General features: G+C 42.5%; 1 protein-coding gene across 1 annotated transcript in view; it reads right to left on the bottom strand.

The window, feature by feature from the left end:
- The window catches only part of LOC127427159 (glutamate receptor ionotropic, delta-1-like), a 764,896-nt gene that overhangs the window by 162,422 nt on the left and 577,761 nt on the right, over nucleotides 1-24,713 (bottom strand). Inside the window, exons 6-8 of the mRNA XM_051674595.1 lie at nucleotides 23,843-24,016; nucleotides 12,630-12,791; nucleotides 10,314-10,433 (exon numbers count right to left, since the gene is read on the bottom strand). Of these exons, the coding sequence (XP_051530555.1) occupies nucleotides 10,314-10,433; nucleotides 12,630-12,791; nucleotides 23,843-24,016 (456 nt within the window). The remainder of the gene's footprint in view (nucleotides 1-10,313; nucleotides 10,434-12,629; nucleotides 12,792-23,842; nucleotides 24,017-24,713) is intronic.

Below are 24,713 nucleotides of genomic sequence, written 5' to 3'. Positions count from 1 at the left end.
TGAACGGGAGACTGCTCCATAGAGAGAGAGAGCGTTCACGGCATTTGAACGGGTAAGCCCAGCAAGCAATCGAATGGGGAAAATGTGAACGAGGGGAACAGGGCTTGTTTGCAGGGGTAGCCTCACTCAATAGACTACCCATAGATAGGGAAATATGGTGCTTTGAGAAGAGGAGGTGGTGACCACTATCTCCTGTAATGCTAGCTGCAGCTGCTGAGAAGCAAAGACAAAAAGGCTTCGGTGGAATCATGGTAAAATGCAGCAGTAGAGTAAACTTGGCCTCCTGCGGGAGCGGAGTTTAAAGCAGTGCTGCGGCAGTGGATTGAGTATTTGGGGGCATAGTGAAGGAGCTCCTGTGGAGCACTGCTGTGTTTCCAATGCTGTAGATGCACTTTTATGAAAGTATGGAACTTAGACATTGAAAGCACCTGTGGAGAAAATATAAACAACTGTGTACACACAATTGGTATGGGTGAGGCACTGTTGCTGAGGCATTGAGTAGGGCACAAAAGACTTCATTAGATTTATTAACACCTGTAGTGGAGCAAATGGTTAGTTAGGAATACATAAATGTATTACCTTTATATACGTCTGTAAGGGAAGCAAAAGTTTAGTTATGGAAAACGTGTCAATTACATTCTTATGCAGCTTTGAGGGAAGCAAAAATTTAGTTAAGAATACAACTTTATTACATTTGTCATGGCGGGGCACTTTTGTGCCCTACTTAAAAGTCTTTAAGTAGGGCACAAAAGACTTCATTAGAATCATCAACACCTGTAAGGGAAGCAAAGATTAGTTTGTACTTACCTGTAGAGGGAGCTAATATTAGTTAGGAATATGTACCTTTATATACGTCTGTAAGGGAAGCAGAAGGTTAGTTATGGAAAACTCGTCAATTACATTTATATGCAGCTTTGAGGGAAGCGAAAGGTTAGTTAAGAATACAACTTTATTAAGTTTGTCATGGCAGGGCACTGCTGCGGCAATATCAAAATGTGAAAGGGGTGATGCTGTGGCATAATTGAGAGTATGCGGGCAATGCTGCAGCAGTATCGAGCGTGGGCGGGCACTGCAGCACATTATCTGGTGGTGCACTGTGGCTGCAGTATCAGATAGGGCACACATAGTTTATCACATTTAGGTACACCTTATTGTGTGTCGGGCTCATTTCGACCATGAGCAAAGGAAATGCCAATGCCATGGTTAATGGGAATAGCTAAAAGGCTCTTAAGATTACTGCGCCACCACTACACTCAAACAGGAGAGCTCAGACTGCGTTTCGGACGGGAGAGCCCACGGAATGAATGACATGAAATCTCACACTGCATTCGAATGGGAGAGCCCACCCTGTGATTCGAAAGGGAGAGCCTGCATTGCGGTCGAACGGGAGAGCCTGCGACCAATGCGCTGAGGTTCACAATGCATTCGAACGGGAGAGCCCATACTGCATTCGAATGGTGGGTGGCGCAAAGTAAAGAACCTTGCTGAATAGAGGTTTGATGGGTATACATTTATGAGCTGTGCCCCTCGAGTCTTAATAAGAGGAAATATAAGAGGAAACAGGAAACATGATTGCGGTGTTGTGGGAGATTTAATGGCAGGGCCTGATGCGACACCTGAAAAAACACATGTGCGCTGCTTTGCGGTGTGGTGGAAGTTTGTCGCATGGTCCGAAAGACACCGCAGTTGCGGCACCTGTACAGCATGTTTGCGCTGCTTTGTGGTGTGGTGGGAGTTTGTCGCATGGTCTGAAGGACACCGCAGTTGCAGCACCTGTACAGCACATTTGCGCTGCTTTGTGGTGTTGTGGGGATTTTTTGCAAGGTCCAAAGGACACCGCAGTTGCGGCACCTGTACAGCACATTTGCGCTGCTTGCGATGTGGTGGGAATTTGTTGCATGGTCGAAGGACACCGCAGTTGCGGAACCTATACAGCACGTTTGCGCTGCTTTGTGGTGTGGTGGGGGTTTGTCGCATGGTCCGAAAGACACCGCAGTTGCGGCACCTGTACAGCACGTTTGCGCTGCTTTGTGGTGTGGTGGGAGTTTGTCGCATGGTCTGAAGGACACCGCATTTGCAGCACCTGTACAGCACATTTGCGCTGCTTTGTGGTGTGGTGGGGATTTTTTGCAAGGTCCAAAGGACACCGCAGTTGCGGCACCTGTACAGCACGTTTGCGCTGCTTGCGGTGTGGTGGGAATTTGTTGCATGGTCGAAGGACACCGCAGTTGCGGAACCTATACAGTACGTTTGCGCTGCTTTGTGGTGTGGTGGGAGTTTGTCGCATGGTCTGAAGGACACTGCAGTTGCAGCACCTGTACAGCACATTTGCGCTGCTTTGTGGTGTGGTGGGGATTTTTTGCAAGGTCCAAAGGACACCGCAGTTGCGGCACCTGTACAGCACGTTTGCGCTGCTTGCGGTGTGGTGGGAATTTGTTGCATGGTCGAAGGACACCGCAGTTGCGGAACCTATACAGCACATTTGCGCTGCTTTGTGGTGTCATGGGGGTTTGTTGCATGACCCAAAAGACACCACAGTTATGGCACGTGGACAGCACATTTGTGCTGCTTAGGGATGTTTTGAGCCGAAGGCAGAAGCACCGCAGTTGTGCTTTCTTAATTAAAAATGGTTGCCATCTTTGGCTCCTTGGTAGGTAATGGTGAAGTCTTGGAAAAAAACCCTAGATAGAGAAAGTGAGAGGTAAACCTGCGTACAATCCAGTGACAGAAATATAAATGGGCTCTCGCAGAGACCTGCTGGAAGTAATTTTGGTGAGACCCTGCACAAGGCACAATTTCAAGCGTTGCTGTAGAAAAGACAAAATAATCATATTTAGGTGAAACTTTAGAAAAAATGTGCTAGGGAATACAGTACATCTTAATAAACAATGTGAAAAACAGCATAAAATGATCTGAGAAATAAGAGCTTTGCCTCTGTACTGCATACAGATATGCAGGGGTAATGGACTTGCAATCATTATTGAAGGATACACTTGTGGTCATTCGCTCCTTAGGAGTATGACTGCCCCCTGCTGTACAATATACGTCAATATATGTAAATAATGCTGAGAGGAAGCGAGACACGTTGCAGAATGATTATGAATGAGTTGGAACACGGCGCATGATCTGCCTCTTGCGGAGCCAAATTCGGCTTGTGTCTGTTCGGACAGAGTCCGTGTATAACTGCAGTGTGCTGTGGAATGGTCAGAGCCAGTGCTGCAAGGTAGCGAGCTTGCATTAAAATGTCTGTGTTGGTTTGAAAATAATTTGTCATTAGATTATCGGTCGATTTAAGGGAGTTCTGTGTTGCATGATGACCCTGTGTTCAGAATGAAGTAAATCACGCTCCGAAAGGCACTTTGGAGGGAGAAATAATCGTAATATTCATGTTAGAAGATGAAAAACAATCGCTGAATAAAGCACACCCTCTAAACAAGCTGTGGCGTAGTAATGAGGCTGACAGGCATCACCTGTGCAGCAGAACCTGATTAAAAATACTGGGGGTTGAAATGGTGGTTGGATTGAATAGTTAATCTTTGTTTCTTTCGCTTTCAAATAAAATTAAATTCTATTGGCATGAAGCCGGAACAGCGCCCGTTCGTGGAGGCAGCTGGCACTGCTTTCCGGGTGGAAAGTTTAGATAAGAGAACATATGAGCAGTCGTAGAGAGCTGTTTCACATTTTTAAAGTGCAGGAGCAGCCAGTTTGCGGCAGCAACTTCATGCTATAAACTGCTTCATCGAATGGAGCATAGAAAGACAGACAGGATAAAAAATATATAAAAAGTTGCATCTGATGATCCATCTGCCTGGGTCTGTTCGTGGAGAAATGGGCAGGGCTGAATGCTGGAAAGACTCTCATGTCAGGAGAGTTGTAACAGGAAGCAGGTAAGCAGCGGCTTAAATACTCCTGCTCGTGGGCTGTGATTTGTCAGATTAAAATTAACATGCTCCTCCCAAACCTCTGTTAATTAACTCCATATGATAGATGGACTCAAACATTTTATGGCTACAAAAACAAAGCATAAACATCAGAAAATCCAGCTAATAAGCAGGGATGTTTTAGTGTTTTGATTTTCTATTTCAGTTAAGATCTAGTTAGTTGTAATTGTCCATTAATATGCTGTAAAATTTAAAAAAGTAAAGCAACCAGCTGCAAAGCATTTTTGAGTTTACTCAACTATAGTCAAATTATTTGTACCAATTTATCAATTCAAGTTGGATTGTAAGTTCCATGAAATCAATACAATAAGTTCAGCAAACTCAAAAATATGAATTATTATTTAGTTCAGTAAACTTTCATTTTTAAGCAGTTCATTATTTTCAATACTCTTGAAAATAATATAAAATATATTATTTTTAAGTAGAGCTACATTTCTACATAAGGTCATGTGTCAGCATATTGTTTCTGAATTTCAGACTTCAGCTTTAACCAAATAAATAAATAAATAAATACAAAATGTTTCTCTGCTAGCTTTTGTCATTGTTATAGTTTTTTATTTTTTTTTAACAATTATCCCCTTGCTAAATCTTGCTAAGGGAGCTCAGAACTGAACTTTTGGAGTGAAAATGACTCTTGTGATTTGGAAAAGCAAATTGGGTGTTCTTTTTTTTTTTTTTTTTTTTTTCAGGTGAAAGAAATGTACTCTCAGTTTTCAGTATAGCAACCCCTGTAGAAAAAAGTAATTTTCTAAAATAAATACTTTTACAAGATAAGTCATGTAAAAGTAGTCATAACATTGACTGGGCAGTCTGTAGTGTAGTATGTCAGTACGGAGAGCGAGTCGGGCTCTTGCGCTTTCTGAGGGAACTGTTGACGCAGCGTAATCTCTCCATGTCACGCAAGTAACATTACAGCGTGTTTGTCCAGGCCTGTCAGAGCTGCCGCAGCTCGACTCCTCACTGCTGTTTACTCATGCCTCTCGCCATCTGACTCTGAGGTGAGCAGCCAAAATGGCATGCAGGGTACACAATCATGCAGTTTACATCAAGTCAAGCTGTTCTTAAAGGCAAACCTTTCAACAGACCACATTACTTGCCCTGTGACTCTTGACAGAGGAATGGCAGGGAACTCGATTTCAGCTTTTATTCTACCTGAGGTGACTGACATGATAATTTTTTTATGGAGTTAATTAACAGAGGTTCTGGAGGAGCATGTTAATTTTAATCTGACAAATCACAGCCCATGAGCAGAAGTATATAAGCCGCTGCTTACCTGCTTCCTGTGACAACTCTCCTGACATGAGAGTATTTCCAATGGTGGCATTCGGCCCCACCATTTCCCACGAACAGACCCAGGCAGACGGATCATCAGATGCAACTTCCCTGCAAAGCATTAGGCTCCACCAGAACAGCTCTTCCATCCAAACAGTCTCTTTATTCAACAGAAACTGCCACAGCAGCTCTTTGTTTTTTAGCAGTATTGACGGCTTCCACTTTAAATTTTATACTGTATGTATATATATATATTTCTTTTTTTTACCCTGTCTGTGTTTCTATGCTCCATTCGACGAAGCAGTTTATAGCGCGAAGTTGCTGCCGCAAACTGGCTGCTCCTGCACTTTAAAAATGTGAAACAGCTCTATACGACTGCTCATATGTTCCCTTATCTAAACTTTCCACCCGGAAAGCAGTGCCAGCTGCCTCCGTGAACGGGCGCCGTTCCGGCTTCATCCCATTATAATTAAATTTTATTTGAAAGTGAAAGAAAGATTAACTATTCAATCCAACCACCATTTCAACCCCCAGCATTTTTAATCAGGTTCTGCTGCACAGGTGATGCCTGTCAGTCTCATGACCACACCACAGCTTGTTTAGAGGCCGTGCTCTATTCAGTGTTTGTTCGTCATCTTCTAACATGAATATCATGATTGTTTCTCCCTCCAAAGTGCCTTTCAGAGAATGATTTATTTCATTCTGAACACAGAGGCATCATGCAACATAGAACTCCCTTCAATCGACCGATAATCTAATGACAAATTATTTTCAAACCAACGCAGACATTTAACGCAAGTCCGCTGCTGCGCAGCACTCGCTCTGACCATTCCACAGCACACTGCATTTATACAGGGCCTCTGGCCGAACAGACACGAGCTGAATTCGGCTCCGCAAGAGGCGGATCATGCGCCGCATTCCAAATCATTATAATAATCGTGTCTCGCTTCCTCTGAGCATTATTGACATATATTGACATATATTGTACAGCAGGGGGCAGTCATACTCCTAAGGAGCGAATGACCACAAGTGTATCCTTCAATGATGATTGCAAGTCCATGCATATCTGCATGCATTACATATCTGCATGCATTACAGAGCCAAAATCTTATTTCTCATATCATTTTATGCAGTTTTTTCACATTGTTTATTAAGATGTACTGTATTTCCCAGCACATATCTCCTGCATTTCTGTATGCAGTGCAGAGCTGCAACTCAATACATTCCTAGATAATTCACTCCTATTGCTACGCGATGCATTTCCTACGCAAGAAGTATATTGTACTACAGGTGACAGCTATACTCCTAAAGAATGAATGGCCTAAAGTCAATCCTTCAATGATGATTGCAAGTCCATTCATATTTGTATGCAGTACAGAGCCAAAGCTCTTATTTCTCAGATAATTTTATGCTATTTTGTTTCACATTGTTTATGAAGATTCCCTAGCACATTGTTTCTAAAGTTTCACCTAAATATGATTATTTTGTCTTTTCTACAGCAACGCCTGAAATTGCACCTTCCGCAGGGTCTCACCAATATTACTTCCAGGAGGTCTCTGCGAGAGCCCATTTAAATTCCTGTCACTGGATTGTATGCAGGTTTACCTCTCACTTTCTCTACCTAGGTGTCTTTCCAAGACTTCACCATTACCTACCGAGGAGCCAAAGATGGCAACCATATTTGTTAAGAAAGCACAACTGCAGTGCTTCTGCCTTCGGCTCAAAACACCCATAAGCAGCACAAATGTGCTGTCCACATGCCACAACTGCAGCGTCTTTTGGGTCATGCAACAATACACCCCAACACCACAAAGCAGCGCAAATGTGCTGTACAGGTGCTGCAACTGCGGTGTTCTTCGACCATGCAACAAACCCCCACAACACCACAAAGCAGCGCAAACGTGCTGTACAGGTGCCACAACTGCAGTGTCCTTCGGACCATGCAACAAACTCCCACCTCACCGCAAAGCAGCGCAAACATGCTGTACAGGTGCCGCAAATGCGGTGTCCTTCGGACCATGAGACAAACTTCCACCACACCGCAAAGCAGCACAAATGTGTTTTTACCAGGTGCTGCAACTGCGGAACCTTTCAGGGCTTGCCACTAAATCTCCCAGAACACCGCAATCATGTTTCCTGTTTCCTCTTATGTTTCCTCTTATTAAAACTCGAGGGGTGCAGCTCATAAATGTATACCCACCACAAACTGCAATTCAGCAAGGTTCTTTACTCTGTGCCACCCGCCATTCGAATGCAGTATGGGCCCTCCCGTTCGAACACTATGCAGGCTTTCCCATCGAATTGCAGTGTGGGCTCTCCTGTTCAAATGCAGTGTGAGCCTCAGCGCATTGGTCGCAGGCTCTCCCATTCGAATTGAAGTGTGGGCCCTCCCGTTCAACTGCAATGCAGGCTCTCCCGTTTGAATCACATGGTGGGCTCTCCTATTCGAATGCAGTGTGAGATTTCATGTCATTCATTCCGTGGGCTCTCCCGTCCGAAACGCAGTCTGAGCTCTCCTGTTCGAGTGTAGTGGTGGCGCAGTAATCTTAAGAGCCTTTTAGCTATTCCCGTTAACCATGGCATTGGCATTTCCTTTGCTCATGGTCGAAATGAGCCCGACACACAATAAGGTGTACCTAAATGTGATAAACTATGTGTGCCCTATCTGATACTGCAGCCACAGTGCACCACCAGATAATGTGCTGCAGTGCCCGCCCACGCTCGATACTGCTGCAGCATTGCCCGCATACTCTCAATTATGCCACAGCATCACCCCTTTCGCATTTTGATATTGCCGCAGCAGTGCCCTGCCATGACAAACTTAATAAAGTTGTATTCTTAACTAACCTTTCGCTTCCCTCAAAGCTGCATATAAATGTAATTGACGAGTTTTCCATAACTAACCTTCTGCTTCTCTTACAGACGTATATAAAGGTACATATTCCTAACTAATATTTGCTCCCTCTACAGGTAAGTACAAACTAACCTTTGCTTCCCTTACAGGTGTTGATGATTCTAATGAAGTCTTTTGTGCCCTACTTAAAGACTTTTAAGTAGGGCACAAAAGTGCCCCGCCATGACAAATGTAATAAAGTTGTATTTTTAACTAAATTTTTCCTTCCCTCAAAGCTGCATAAGAATGTAATTGACACGTTTTCCATAACTAAACTTTTGCTTCCCTTACAAACGTATATAAAGGTACACATTCCTAACTAATATTAGCTCCCTCTACAGGTAAGTACAAACTAACCTTTGCTTCCCTTACAGGTGTTGATGATTCTAATGAAGTTTTTTTGCCCTACTTAAAGACTTTTAAGTAGGGCACAAAAGTGCCCCGCCATGACAAATGTAATAAAGTTGTATTCTTAACAAAATTTTTGCTTCCCTCAAAGCTGCATAAGAATGTAATTGACACGTTTTCCATAACTAAACTTTTGCTTCCCTTACAGACGTATATAAAGGTAATACATTTATGTATTCCTAACTAACCATTTGCTCCACTACAGGTAAGTACCTTTGCTTCCATTACAGGTGTTAATAAATCTAGTGAAGTCTTTGTGCCCTACTCAATGCCTCCGCAACAGTGCCTCACCCATACCTATTGTGTGTACACAGTTGTTTATATTTTCTCCACAGGCACTTTCAATGTCTAAGTTCCATACTTTCATAAAAGTGCATCTACAGCATTGGAAACACAGCAGTGCTCCACAGGAGCTCCTTCACTATGCCCCCAAATAATCAATCCACTGCCGCAGCACTGCTTTAAACTCCGCTCCCGCAGGAGGCCCACTTTACTGCCGCATTTTACCATGATTCTGCCGAAGCCTTTTTGTCTTCGCTTCTCAGCAGCTGCAGCTAGCATTACAGGAGATAGTGGTCACCACCTCCTCTTCTCAAAGCACCATATTTCCCTATCTATGGGTAGTCTATTGAGTGAGGCTACCCCTGCAAACAAGCCCTGTTCCCCTCGTTCACATTTTCCCCATTCGATTGCTTGCTGGGCTTACCCGTTCAAATGCCGTGAACGTTCTCTTTCTATAGAGAAGTCTCCCGTTCGAATCACAGTGTGAGCCCTCCCTTTCGAATGCAGCATGACCAAATAGTGCTCACTTTTCCTGTTCGACTGCTTGCTGGGCTTACCCGTTCGAATGCCATGAACACTCTCTCTTTATAGAGCAGTCTCCCTTTCGAATCTCAGTGTGAGCCCTCCCTTTCGAATGCAGTGCGAGCCTTCTCCCCGTTCGACTGCTTGCTGGCTTACCCGTTTGAATGCCATGAGCGCTCTCTCTCTATAGAGCAGTCTCCCATTCAAATCGCAGTGTGAGCCCTCCCTTTCGAACGCAGCACAACAAACTAGTGCTCACTTTCCCTGTTCGACTGCTTGCTTGGCTTACCTGTTCGGATGCCGTGAGCGCTCTCTCTCTATAGAGCAGTCTCCCGTTCAAATTGCAGTGTGAGCCCTCCCTTTCGAACACAGTGCGAGCCAATTCTCATTCTCACCTTCCCCGTTCGACTGCTCGCTGGGCTTACCCGTTCAAATGCCGTGAGCTTAACCTCTCTCTCTTAGAACAGTCTCCAGTTTGAATCACAGTGTGAGCCCTCCGTCTCGAATGCAGTATGACCCAACTCTCATTTTCACCTTTCCTGTTTGCATACCGTGAGCCCACCCACTTCTACAACGAGTAGTGGTCTCTCGTTTGAATCGCAGCGTAGCCCCCTCGACCAGCAATCATACAAGAATGCACCTTCAAACAAATGCTTAAAGCACCCCCTCTGTACAGATTTTGGGGGGAAGAACAATTCAGAAGGATCCGCCAAGCCAATTTACCAAATAGAATTGTTGCTGGCTTGCTGTCCTAAATACTTCCTGCCACAGTCATGGTACTGTTTTTTTCATCTTAACGCCTTTTTGGGGGTAATCAGGACTCGAGTCGAGTCTCGAGCTCCGAGCCCTCCTGTGTATGGACAGCAAGCCAAATACGTTTACTGCTTCAACACAAGATTATATTAACATACGAACTACTGAATTATTACTATTTCATAAACAAAGACAGCTTTTAAACCAGCCCCTGGAATGTAAGCCTGAGCGATTTTACTCACGCGTTTTATGTCTTTTCCAAACGTCTCGCTGAAGCTGGTTCCCAAAATCTCAAACTGAATGTGGGAATTTGATCCATTGTCCATAAAGTCCATAATTCCTGTGAGACCAGTTATACGGCCCTGTGGGAACAAACCAAGATATTGTTCAATCAATAAACAATAAAATAAAGCGATGCAATAAAAAAAGGAATTGGGCAAAGATCAATGTGCAATATGTTGTAGCCTTTACACTTGAATCTTACCAACTACAACACCAAAACACCAAAACTTAGCCAAAACCTTTCTACACAGGAACATGGTACCTTTCCTTCCTTCCTGTTTAATTTACAGTGTCATGGGCAATGCTCCTTTTGATGTTACCAGAAGAAATTTCTAACCTGATCTCATAAGAACAGACCTTATTATAAACACATTTTTACAAACTGAGTTTTACATGCTGGTTCTACGTTTCGCCACAGTTTTCTGGTGAAATGAACACAAGAGGCGCTACAACAACTGTGCGTTTTATTCACTTTCACACAAATCACGAGTACAATGGCTGATTATGACTTTATAAACCCTTATTTTTCACTCTGTTACTCAAACACTGCTATGTTACGATATCTAAACACTTTTACTATAATGCATCATTTGAAAAACGATAAGGTTAGATGGGGGAAGACGTCCCCCGGGGTAAGATGACCCCCCAACTTAATTTTTTCTCTTGACCATAGATGGCACTAAATTTCATCTCAACACCTTTATTGAATGTCTGTGCTCCTCTTAATCTTGATATTTCATCTAAATATCAACATTTGTGAGATTTATTCCATCCAAACAGTTTTGAGGTTAAATGATCTAATTTTTTGTCATTGAAAAAAAAATAGTGATCTGTGACATTCTATTATGGTGGATATTAAAGGTTTTTGTGTCTATTTGTTAATGTGGGATCTGTGGACACAGTAAAGTGATCTTGTCCCAGTAGTGGGTTAAAATGACCCCTTTTCATAATTTAAAATGTTGTACTATGACAACAAAATTAGCAAATGTTTCTGTTTATTTCCCTTGATAATATGTTGGATGATGCATCATCATCCTATACATGCTAAAAGTCTATCTATATACAGTATGTTTCAATTTAAAAGTAAATTAACATTGTTCTTAAGGCGGCCGTCTTACCTCATCTTATCCTTTTAACGCTTGTATTACAGGCTGTGAGAGCCTTCAACACCAATCGCACCTTCCCAATCTCATACACACATGTTCATCATGAGATTGTAAACATATACAATATTGGGAAGCACTTTATTTTACAGAACTTTTCTACATTTACGTCCTATATAATTACAACAACTACAGTAATTACTAGGTACTAACCCTAAACATAAACCCCAACCCTAACCGTAACCCATTTTAAGTACATGTAGTTACCTAATATTACACAGTACTTTCTTGGGCAAGTACACTGTAAGTAAACTAAACGTACACGTACTGTAAAATAAAATGCAACCGCTATATTATTTATGAATTATTTGATATGGGGGGAGGGTTGTAAGCTTTTAAATTTGGCTGTAAAAAATATGAAGGCGTCAGACAAAATCTGTAGCAGAGTTCATGAGTTCATTTATAATTTTCATAGTGAACACTGTACAGGACTGGTATTTCGAGTGTTTCTGCTCAGGTGACCTGAGGGTCTGACCAATAGAAATAGGTTTTGCACAGCAAGAAAAAATAAATAAAGGGAAGAGTGGTCATGTGTTGCTCAAAGTGAAAAGCTCCCCGCATGACATTCATGCTTTTATCTTTGTGACTTCAGTCCAGCAAATACTTTGACTGTAAAGGGCCATCTGAAGTCTCAGAGAGAGATCTATCTGTTTCCCATCCTCTCGGGGTTGATTACCGGCTCTGTGTAGTTATTTGTGCCTCAAATAATGCTAAAGGAGCATGAAATTAAATAACACACAGAAGCACCCCACTGCCCCTGAGAAGGCACACGGACATCAGCTCACTGTGATGGGAGATGAACTGCTGCGGCCCCCGTGCCAGCTTTTCCGGCCCCTTGGAGAGCTCATCTTGACCACTGAATTTATGTTCAAGGGTCTTGTTATAGCAGAGAGCAAACGACATGGAAGCAATCTGCATTTCAAAAAGCCATATGTCTGAGATCTGACATACAGCAAAGGAAAAACCATCTAGTACCAGTGGCTTTTATTCAACAGCTTCACATCTTGTCACTTCTAGTGCTTCAGGCAAAATTTTATGTCCCTCAACAGCATGGCAATAACTGAAACTGAATCTCAGTTGAAAAATAATTGACATCAACCTTTTGGACTGTACCTTTTGGATGGTCTCCAACATGGACCAGCCTCCATTCCAGGGCTTGGTTGACTTTCTGATGCAGTTGAGACTGGCCATACTGTGCCACTTCCTGTCTTCTAGTTTTCTGTAGAAGGCGTTGGCCAGCATCAGCACACTGTCATACAGGTATAGATTAGACACCTGAAATCACAATAAACAAAAATATTTATAATATGATACATAATTGACTAAAAATGGCACAAGACAAGGGACTCTGAAAGTAACTAGTTACACTACCAGCTACATGGCAAAAGAAGCCTGCTACACTTTTCACTTTGAAAAAAAAAAAAAGGACTGTGGCTGTACCATGGTACAGTGATGGCATCAGATTGCAATACGATGACACTTTGATTTGCTGTGGTAGTGAATAATGACCATATTCATCTACAATAATATTTAATTGGCACTAAACAGTACTTCACGGAATCAGAATCAGAATGAACTTTATTGCTAAGTGTTCTCACATATACAAGGGATATTTTTTGGTGATAGGAGAAACAAGTGCACACAGAACATTACAGTGAGACACAGAATATAAAACAAGGTAAGAATATAAACACACAAATAATAGGACATATAACAGAATGGCGTATGTACATGTGCAAGTGGTAATGTATGTGCAAGGTAGGGGTATGTACAGTTATTGAATTAAATATGTGAATTTACATATGTACATGAGATATGTATTTACATTATTGCACTATGGGGGAGTCCAGAGGCAGTTTAATTGTTCATGTGGAAAATGGCCTGAGGGTAAAAACTGTTCTTGTGCCTGGATGTTCTGGCGCTCAGTGCTCTGTAGCGCCGGCCAGAGGGCAACAGTTCAAAGAGGGAGTGGGCAGGGTGTGTGGGGTCCAGAGTGATTCTACCTGCATGTTTCCTCACTCTGGAGATGTACAGGTCTTGGAGGGTGGGCAGGGGGTCACCAATAATCCTCTCAGCATTCCTGACTGTCCGTTGTAGTTGTAGAATGCCATGGTATTATCATGGTACATGTCAAACATGGGAATGCCGTGGCACTTTTTGGTTGTTTTAGTGTGCCATTAGTGCTCTTTGGTCAAAAAATGCTTCACCTGCAGTAAAGAGTCATTCATGTGTTGAACTTAATAAAGACCCTCTTCATCACTAGCAATTGAATGGTATTATTGACCGTAGGTACTGTAAATATCCACTTTATCACTAAGGGTTGCAATCACTTATGTCACCTCAAATCACCAACTCTTATTGAAAAAGAATGATTTCCATTGCTTTCATATTGGCCTATCAATATTTTATATCGCCTACCCCTCAAACTAACTCTAACCTAACCTTTTGTTTATTTTTAGACTTTAAATCATTATTTAGTATGTTTATGAAGCTGCATGAATTGAGTTGACAGTTGGGACGTTCTCAAAATATACTGCTACGCTTTGAGTGGTACAAAATGTAGATGAAACAGAAACAAACACAGATCAATATATTTCTCTAACTTGACAAGACACATCATTATCTCCCACACTCTCTTCTTCTTATTCTGCCTTAAAAGTTGCTGGGCAAAAAAACATTTAAGTCCTAGACACACCAAATTTGGCAGGATGGATGCATGTATCATCTAGACAAAAAAAGCTACAAAGTAATTCTTATTATTCAAATCTTTTAGAAGATAAATGCTAATGAATCGTTTGGCCCTGGCCAACATTCACTTATTAACCTATATCTTCTGAAATACTTGACTTGAATAAAAATTCTTAACGTTTTGTCGTGAAGGTCTGTAGATCAGGGGTCGGCAGACGATTGCAGCATGTACAAACCGTTTGTGCTTCACAAGCCGCTGTTATCACAGCACAGCGCTTCACATTCGGTGAGTCATGCAAGTAAACGTGTCCGCTTTGAGTCGGTCGCATATTGCGACGGGCAAACACACAAAAACACAAATAGAGGACTAGGGTTCAAAAGTCTGATTTAAAGTCTGGTCATTCTCTGTTGACCTCTCTCATCAACAAGGCATTTCCATCCACAGAACTGCCACTTACTGGATGTTTTTGGCACCATTTGGAGTAAATCCTAGAGACTGTTGTGCGTGAAAATCCCAGGAGATCAGCAGTTACAGAAATACTCAAACCAGCCCATCTGGCACCAATAATCATCCATGTAATTATCTAATCAGTCAGTCGTGTGGCAGCAGTGCATAAAATCATGCAGATACTGGTCAGGAGCTTCAGTTAATGTTCCCATCAACCATCAGAATGGGGGAAAAAAATGTGATCTCAGTGATTTGGACCGTGGTATGATTGTTGGTGCCAAATGGGCTGGTTTGAGTATTTCTGTAACTGCTGATCTCCTGGGATTTTCACACATAACAGTCTCTAGAATTTACTCAGAATGGTGCCAAAACCAAAAAACATACAGTGAGCGGCAGTTCTGTGGATGGAAATGCCTTGTTGATGAGAGAGGTCAACAGAGAATGGCCAGACTGGTTCAAACTGACAAAGTCTACAATAACTCAGATAACCACTCTGTACAATTGTGATGAGAAGAAAATCATCTCTGAATGCTATTCTGAGATGCGGGTTGGCGCTGTTTTGAGGGGGACCTACACAATATTAGGCAGGTGGTTTTAATGTTGTGGCTGATCAGTGTATGCCGTCCTTAAAGATGAAGGAGGGAATCCCAAATTATGAAGAAACTCTTGAACTCATGTTAAGTGTTCAGTTAATACATATAGTCTACATACTGTACATGCACACATCGGCAGGGGTGCAACTACACATTTCCGAGCGGGTATGCAAAACAAACTTTTGTGCCCCAAGCATCTGTCAAGTGATGGGGTTGGACTGGTGTTGTTGGAGGGGTCGAGAACGCCGATTGCACCACCTTCAGTGAGCCGCTGGCGCCACCCTTTACATGGCGCCCCTTTGCATTGCATACCTTGCATATATGGTTTTTGCACCTCTGTACATCGGGGTGGGGTGGTGGGTTAGGGTTAAAAAATAGGGTGGGAGTGATTATTTTAACCCTTTAAGAAGAAGAAGAAGAAGAAAAAAAAAAAATATATATATATATATATATATATATATATATATATCCTTTTTTATAACATATGAGTAACATCCCTTCACAAAATGCTTAGGGGAGAGTTATCTGAGAACATTTTCAAAACAGTAAAAACGAATCACTTTCTTTGATTATAAAATGTTATTTTTGCTTTTGTTTTCATCATCAGGATGATGTTTTTGGTTTGTCTCAGAACTGTTTTTGTCTCATTGCTGTATTAGCAAATATGCATATTTCGGTCAAAAACTAATATAAAGAAATACATGCTAGTATTATGTCTTGAATTCCCCTCTTGATTTATTTATTTTGTAGGTTTAGGTTGACAAAATACATTTATTAAAAGATTTGATGATTTGTGACCCCAAGCTATGCGGCAACCCTGTTATCAACATGATGGTAACATCTCTTATTAAAATAACGCACTGTACCATAAATGAAAGAATTCTGTCAAAATGACATTCTTTCAGGAAGTTAAAGGTGGAAGAAGTATCCCCCCCCCCCCTTAATCTTAATTGTTTGTCAGTAGGGAACAGTCTTAAATGTCAACCTTGTTGCCATGATTTTCAAGTAAACCAAAAATAATTGAAAAGTGGATATCTGTTGTAATCAGCATTAAAGCTGAATTATGTAACTTTTTCTGTTATAAAATACTTTCTCCCACCCCAGCTTTATGTGCAGAGACAACTATAAGTTTTCATAAGTAGTGAGTAAGCCATTCAAAGGTTAATTTTCTCAAAAAACTGTTAGCACTGTGTCTCTGTGGCACTATGAAAATCCTCTGTTTGTTTTCAGTGACCCGTCCATACAAACACAATAAAGTACACTCAACCAATGGTATGAGTTGGGGGTGGGACTATTTTTTTGATTGACCAATGGCAGACGGGGGATGAATTCAGAAAGCTGTTTTGAAGTTTGTTTTTACAATTCAATTTGGTGGCACTAGTGGCACAGAAATGACAAACTTCAGCTTTAAATTACTTTTTTAATAAGCATCCTGTAGTGTCATGATCCTGTCAACTCAGGGTCTGGATATATTAAGTTAGCAATGAACTTTGTTCACACAGTTTTAATTTTCTCAACTATATATGTTTAAAAATCACCATTCCAGAAGGAAAAGATGTGTGTTTCATAGAATAACGCATTTACTAAAACAATACACAATTGAAAAAAGAAAATACAGATATTGCAAACATTAAAATGCTGGGAAATGAGTAGCTTTCACTGAAGTAATGAGTTGTAAGTATGGCTGACACTCACTCCAGACAGCTGGTGTGCTGACTGTGCATCAGGAAGTCCCACTTGTCCCCGACCCACCTGATTCAAATCAAACTTTCATGGCCGTTTTCTATCCAAGTATGGAAGAAATGACATCTGCTCGGTGACAAGCTGCTAGGTGTCAGTCACCATTCCACTTGATGTATAATACAATACACCTGTCCTGAGCAGTGAGTGACAGACACACTAGTTGAGCTGACAGGACCACACAGAAAGACATTTGTCACACTTTACTGCACCTGACCATCAACTGTGGTGTATTAGTGAATGCTGGGCGGGGGACTGCGGTGAATGTGCAGTTCTTGAGTGACAGGGAAAGACACACAAAGGTGCTGTTTGTGTTGACACTGCAGTTTTTTAGACAGAAAGCTGACAGGTTCGTCACCATTCTGAACTAGTGGTTTGCTTGTCAAGATGATTAAACATCAAAGAACATTTAACACTGGTTTTCATGGATTTATGATGGGTGAACCCTCAGAGGTGGGCTGCAAAGCTCGGCCAGCTGTTCTCCACTTTGAAACTAGTGTTCAGGTGGATTCAAGGGATTTTGAAAAATCAGTCTAATGCAGGAGGAAAAACATATGATCATGAATGTGAACAATTCAGAGTTGTCATCATTTTGTGAACAATTCAGAGTTGTCAACATTTTCATTAATTGAAACAAAGGCAAAACTGGAAAAACTGAAGCAAAACTAAAATACATTTGTATTTATTTAACATAGTTAAAGGTGATGTGTGACATTTTGTGATGTTAAAGGTGCTCTCAATAACTTTTTGCTCGTGTCATTTTGGATTTACAGTGACACTTAGTGGTGTGGATGCAGCATCATTCAAAAACAATAGTTTTCAGTTACAGGTGCCATTGTAGAAATTCACTATTCACAATCAGCCATGATTAGTTTAATCCAAGAGTGAAAGAGTCCAATAACAAGATGGTTGGTTACTGAGATTAAGCGAGTAGGTGATTCTATCATGCCAGCCCCCATGAGGAGTCCCTCTCCATGTAGAATAAAACAGCTTTTATAAGGTTACTGATATGACTAGTGTCCTCATCTCATGTGAGTGCTCATGATTTTATACTTATGTTTCGAAATTACAATTTGTTTTTTTAGGAGTAAAACTTTTTTAATGGGGAAAAAATTACTGAGTGCACCTTTTGAAATAATTTCTCCTATCACAGCTGTAATGTGCACTGACAACTATAAGTAAAGCAGTGTCGATTCCCTAAAAACGTAGTTCTGCTTTACTCAAGTTCTAACCAAGAGCAATATTTAGGTGATGAAATATTTTAGAGCAGAACATAACTAGAAAAAATTCTATTCACTATAGAATTTGCCATGATTTTTCCATGACTTTTAGGATTCGGCTAATTCTTTTCTAGGCCTGGAAAACAGAATTAAAAAAATTCTATGACCGTGGGAACTTTACACTTTAAATATCTCATTTAACATGTTATCTCTGCCCTAAAAGAATATGCAAGCTCAAATAATTGTAGCCTATTGAAAATAAATAAAAAAAACAATCAAAAAATAAATAAATGAAACCAACAAAAAAAAAAAAAAACTACATTGAAATGACAACTGCTAGGACCAAAATACAAAATATATATATATTTTTAATAGGCTTGGAAACCTGGCCCACCAGACCAAACCAGAAGTGAAATGTCTTGGTGGCATTCTTCCACCTGAGAAATGTTGCCAAAGTATGGCCATTTTTAACAAGGCAGGATGCAGAGAAATTGATTCATGCTGTTATTATCAGCAGTTTGGACTACTGCAATGCTCTCTTAGCTGGCCTGCCAAAAAAGGTGATAGGAAAACTTTAGCTAGTTCAGAACTCTGCTGCCAGGCTTTTAATTAAGACTAGGAATAGAGAGCACATTACTCCTGTTTTAGCTACCTTGCACTGGCTCCCCATTTCTTTTAGAATTGATTTAAGATCCTTTTGCTCACATACAAAGCTCTTAATGATATAGCACCCTCTTACATGTCAGACCTTTCAACTCCTTATCAACCAATGAGAGTCCTTAGGTCCTCTGTTGAGGGTATTTTAATAGTTCCCAAAGTGGCCCACAAAATGAGTGGGGAAACTGGGCAGGGTGTTCCACAGCTTTGGAGCATAGAAGCTAAATACAGTTACATTAGACATGCAAGCTCAGTTGACCTTTTTAAAAATTTACTGAAGACCTACTTATTTAGGCAGGCTTATTTTTCTACTTTTTCTACCTTTTTATTTTTATATGTTATTATTGTGTTTCTATCTATCTATCTATCTATCTATCTATCTATCTGTCTATATCTTTTATATTGTAAAGTACTATGAGTTGCATTTTATGTATGAAAGGTGCTATACAAATGAAGTTATTATTATTATTTACTTAAAAAATATGCAAATAAAATAAAAATAATAAAATATGAAGAAATAGAAATACAACTAAAAATTAAAAACTATGAGCATGTGTACACGCACAGCAATACACTGATTAAAAATGTGCTTATTCAAAAAATCTGAAAATACAAGAAAATTACATTTACATGAAATTTAAAATCAACTGCTGCACATTGGATAAGCCGGTAAAAAAAACTGGTAAAGGTGTTTACATGCAACACAAAATCGGGGCAATTGGCAAAAATCCACCAGTGCCGATAGTTTTTGGTTTAAAATGTTTATGATCCCAATAAATGAAAGTCGTTTAAGGCATTTACATGACCACGCACATTATCGGGTAATTCAGCATTATCATAAAGTAAATACACTCTATATAAACACCCTGGGACAATGCTCTCCCTACACTCTCAAACTACATACAGTATATATTTTTGTATATCTGAATATTTTGCAATTTAATTTTAAATGTATTGATTCTATACTTTAAATCAAAAGATTATATTTTCCCATCATTTTTATTAGATTATTCATTCTCAATGCTTCATGTTATTGAAGTTCATTCCCTCATTAAAGACGTTAAGTACACAATCTTGCATCTTTGTCTTTTTGTCTGATTTTCAAATACTTTTTTGTAACATCCCTCTAAATCAAAGGTTCCCTATCTGTCACTCACTCGACATTGTGTCGATGTAGTGACACTAGGGGTTCACCTTTGCTTAAAATAGAAAAGGCCAATGAAAATTGGCGAGTGGAATTTGCATGCCACTCTCTGCCCCGGACATACGGGTATAAAAGGAGATGGCATGCATCACTCATAAATTTTTTCTTCAGAGCCGAATGCTTGTGTGTTCGTCCTCTCACCCTTTGCTACGCTGCTGGATTCTTACAGCGCATATCAGCGGTCACCCTCACACGGTTGAGTGCTGTGTTTCCCCTGGGCGCTTCGGCAGCCTGAGTCTGCAGGTGCTAAAAGAGTATATTAGAAAGAGTATATTTCCTTCTAAAAGTGCTTGCGCAAACGCTAGCCGTCTTTTTAAAAATGTCCTTCCGTGTTTGCGCTACTGGATGTGGCCGTTATCTCTCCCATCCGGATACCCATGAAATCTGCCTCGAGTGTCTGGGGTGCCAGCACGCCGAGGCGGCTTTCGTGGAAGGGTTATGTTTTCATTGCGAGATCATGCCCATGAGAACGTTGCGGTTGCGGCTCACTTCCTTCTTCATGAAGCAAGGCGCCACCGTGGCTGCTCCCCAACCCGGTCCGTCCTGGGCTGACGCTCAGCCGGCCGGGTCGGCAAGCACCGCGGGAGCATTTGGGAGCATTTCTGCCGGGGACCTCCCATCCCCCAGCACGCTCATTCTGTCTGGACGAGCTGTCGAGCGATGCAGGTGGTCTGCCTCAGGGCGAGTTTAATGTGTCATTCGCGACTCGCGACGTGGATGAGCTTTTAGTCGCCGCATCAGAGGGTGGGCTTCTGCTATCGGAAGTAGACGAATCTTCTAAGCTCCCACCCATGGGTAGTAGAGCACAGGATGAGGCAGATGCTGAGATGGCAGCCGTGCTTGCCTGGGCGGCTGCGAACATCGGGCTGAATTGGAACCCTCCACCCTGCCATGAGCGTTCGCGGCTGGATGATTGGTTTCTTGGCTCGGAGCGTGACTCACGGCTGCACCCCGCCCCTGTGCCTTTCTTCCCGGAAGTGCATGAGGAGCTAACAAAGTCGTGGAAGGCACCTTTTACTGCCCGTACACACTTCACGGGCTCATCCACTCTGAATACCCTCGACGGCGGAGCAGCTAAGGGATATGTCGAGCTTCCCCAGGTAGAGCGTGCTCGACACAGACCCTTTCTTCGGTTTGCTTTTGAGGGACGAGCATACCAGTAGAAGTTCCTCCCCTTCGGTTTGTCCCTGTCCCCTCGCATCTTTACCTAGCCCTGGCCCCGCTAAGGGAGAAGGGCATACGCATTCTCAATTATCTCGATGACTGGCTAATCCTAGCTCACTCGCGAGATGTGTGCACACAGGGATCTTGTGCTTCAGGGACTGACCTGCCTGAAGACCTTCAGGCAGAAGGTAGCGGTGCCAGTGAAACAATTTCAGAGGCTCCTGGGGCATATGGCATCCTCGGCGGCAGTTCTCCCCCTCAGGTTGATGCATATGAGACCGCTTCAGCACTGGCTACAGACTCGAGTCCTGAGGTGGGCATGGCGCCATGGCTCCCAGTGTGTGACCATCATGCCACAGTGCCGTCAGACTTTCAGCCCTTGGTTGGACCTGGCATTTCTACGGGCAGGTGTTCCCCAAGAGCAGGTCTCAAGGCGCGTCATGGTCACGACGGACACCTCGAACTCGGGCTGGGGCGCCGTGCGCAATGGGCAGGCAGTGTCGGGGCTCTGGATGGGGCCCTGACTCCAATGGCACATCAACTGCTTAGAGTTGCTGGCAGTTTTGTTGGCCCTGAGAAGGCTCCGGCCGTTGATTCAGGGCAAGCATGTGTTGGTCTGAACCAACAACACAGCAACCATAGTGTACATAAACCGCCAAGGTGGCGTACGCTCGCATCGCATGTCGCAACTCGCCCGCCGCCTCATCCTCCTTTGGAGTCAGCAGACCTTGAAGTCTCTGCGAGCCATTCACCTTCCAGGTGCCCTCAATCATGCAGCGGACACACTCAATCATGCAGCGGACACACTCTCACGGCAGGTAAGTTCCCACCACTCCTTTTCGGGACCAGGTGGTGAACCTGCAAGTGCTCCCTTCAGAGGAGGAAGACCCAGCCTTGTTGTTGCTGTGTCCAGTTCGCACCCTGTGCATCTATCTGGACCGCACGCAGAGCTTTAGATGCTCAGAGCAGCTCTTCTTCTGTTTTGGAGGACAGCAGAAGGGGAAAGCTGTCTCAAAGCAGAGGTTGGCCCATTGGATTGTGGATGCCATTTCTCTCGCATACCAGTCTAAGGACTTGCTGTGCCCCTTGGGAGTCCGGGTGCACTCCACTAGAGGCGTTGCGTCCTCCTGGGCACTAGCAAGGGGGCCTCTCTAGCAGACATACGCAGACCCAGTTTCAACCCAAGTGTTACGCGGTAACAGCAGGTAGACCGCGCGGCCAGTTGGGTGTACTGCTTGCATTGCGCCTTTCCCCTTTTTCAAAGGTGATAATGTGCACTTTTTGTCCACAACAGTTCCCCGTACCGGTGAACTCCGGATGCCTCTTTAATTCTTTAGCACTGTCCGGTGATGAACTCTTCGGAGGAGTAACACCACCAGGCCCAGTACTCGTGGTATTCCCCTTTTCAGGTGAGCCCATGTGCCTGGGCTCAGTGCTCCATGCGTGGAGATTCCCCTTTGGTAATCCCGTATGATGAGTTTCCACTGTTTCCCCTCGTCAGAGCTTTCTCTGTCTCGGCCACTGTGCTGCATACCCTCTCTGTAGATAGGGTCCTCCTGTGGTATCATTCCATATGTGTACTTCCCCGTTGGTAGGTCCATGTGAGGTATGCTCCACATGTTAAACTCCCTATGGCAGGATGTGGTCTCCGTAGTGCTCTCCTTCCTGGAGAGGGAAGAGCACTTCCCAGCGCTATTCAAGAAAGTGCTTGGCGGGAGATTGCTTAACAGCAAATTAAGAAAGGCACCGCCGGTAACCTACTTGGGTAAGTGCCCTCTCCCCCTTAACGGGACTAGGGAGATGCCTTACCTAACTCGCTGGAAGGTCACGACATGGTTGAGCGCTCGCTGCGAGGCATGCAGCAGCTTGCCCATGTCCACTCTTCCGTGCCTCGTGACATGGTTCAACACCTGCGGCGTTTCCTATAGGAACCCCTAGTGTCACTACATCAACACAACGTCGAGTGAGTGACAGACAGGGAACGTCTTGGTTACTGATGTAACCTCTGTTCCCTCATGGAGGGAACAAGACGTTGTGTACCTCCTGCCGCGGTGCTGAACCGGCCACTGACATGGCCGGGATTCTCTATTGGCTCTTCAGCATAAATCTGAATGAGTGATGCACGCCATCTCCTTTTATACCCGAATATCTGGGGCAGAGAGTGGCATGCAAATTCCACTTGTCAATTTTCATTGGCCTTTTCTATTTTAAGCAAAGGTGATTGGGGCTCTCAAGATCGAACCCCTAGGGTCACTACATCAACACAATGTCTCGTTCCCTCTATCAGGGAACAGAGGTTACATCAGTAACCAAGACGTTTTCAACCGCGGCTTCATGAACACATTTATATAAAAAATAGGACTTTCTTTTTTTTTCATCATTACTCTATTTATTTTTAGAAATATATTTCTAAATGTGGTACATACAGTAAATGATAAAGAAGGCAATAATGTTACTAGCTTTTTATAAGCGAAAATCTAGCTTTTAAATACTGGGGGTCCCTGGGTTAGCTGAGAGCCCGGCTGAGGGTCCCTGGATCTGTAATCGTTGAAATTTCCTGATCTAAACTGATGACTGCTTCCACAGCTGATGTTGTTGCTATGGTTACTGACCTCCAGCGACTGCAGGTATCCCTCCTGAGGATTGCAGAGCAGCGATGAGATGCGGTGGTTGTTTCGCATACAGCTCACACTGCTCTCTCTCCACAGCGGGAAGATCTGCCTGACCACAGTCAACCTGCCCAGAGAACTATGAGCCAGCTCCATAATCTCACTGTCACCAATCTCCTGCACACACACACACACACACACACACACACACAATACACATCATCAGCACACTTCTGCAGCAATTAACTTGACACATTTATTAATGCACAAGGTCTATTTGTTACTAACTGAATGTAATATCTGCATTTAATTAATCAGAAATTAGCATTCAATATAAATGTATCTTTATTGATTTGTATATTTTTAAAACTTATGAAAACAGTACATGTCATGCATCACCATTTTAAAAGGAATGATTAACCTAAAAGAGAAATTCTGTGCTAATTTACTCATCCTCACATTGTTCCATCTAAGACTATCATTCTGTCTAACATCTCCTTTTGTGTTCGGCAGAAGAAAGGAAGTCACACAGGTTTGGATCAACATGAGGGTGAGGAAATGCTGATAGAATTGTCATTTTTGTGTGAACTGTCCCTTAAGATACATGTTTCCTTGATATATTTGGGTTTGACAGGGAGATTGTAGTGGTTAACATGGACATTTTTCTGTCTTGCAGCAGTAGGTTTATTAGAGGAGACATTAGTTCTGTTTTAAAATCTAGTGAACTGCCTACTTAGACAGCATTTTAAGGCATCAAAGTTGTTCTGAGATACACTACGTATCTAAAAATATGTGGACACCTCCATAAAATGAATATTTTCAAATCAAATCAAATCAAATCAAATCACTTTTATTGTCACACAACCATATACAC

The sequence above is a fragment of the Myxocyprinus asiaticus genome, chromosome 36 (assembly GCF_019703515.2).
Source record: "Myxocyprinus asiaticus isolate MX2 ecotype Aquarium Trade chromosome 36, UBuf_Myxa_2, whole genome shotgun sequence".
Classification (NCBI taxonomy): domain Eukaryota; kingdom Metazoa; phylum Chordata; class Actinopteri; order Cypriniformes; family Catostomidae; genus Myxocyprinus; species Myxocyprinus asiaticus.
Note: the sequence above shows the minus strand (reverse complement) of the source record. Positions and strands in the feature narration are given on the sequence as shown.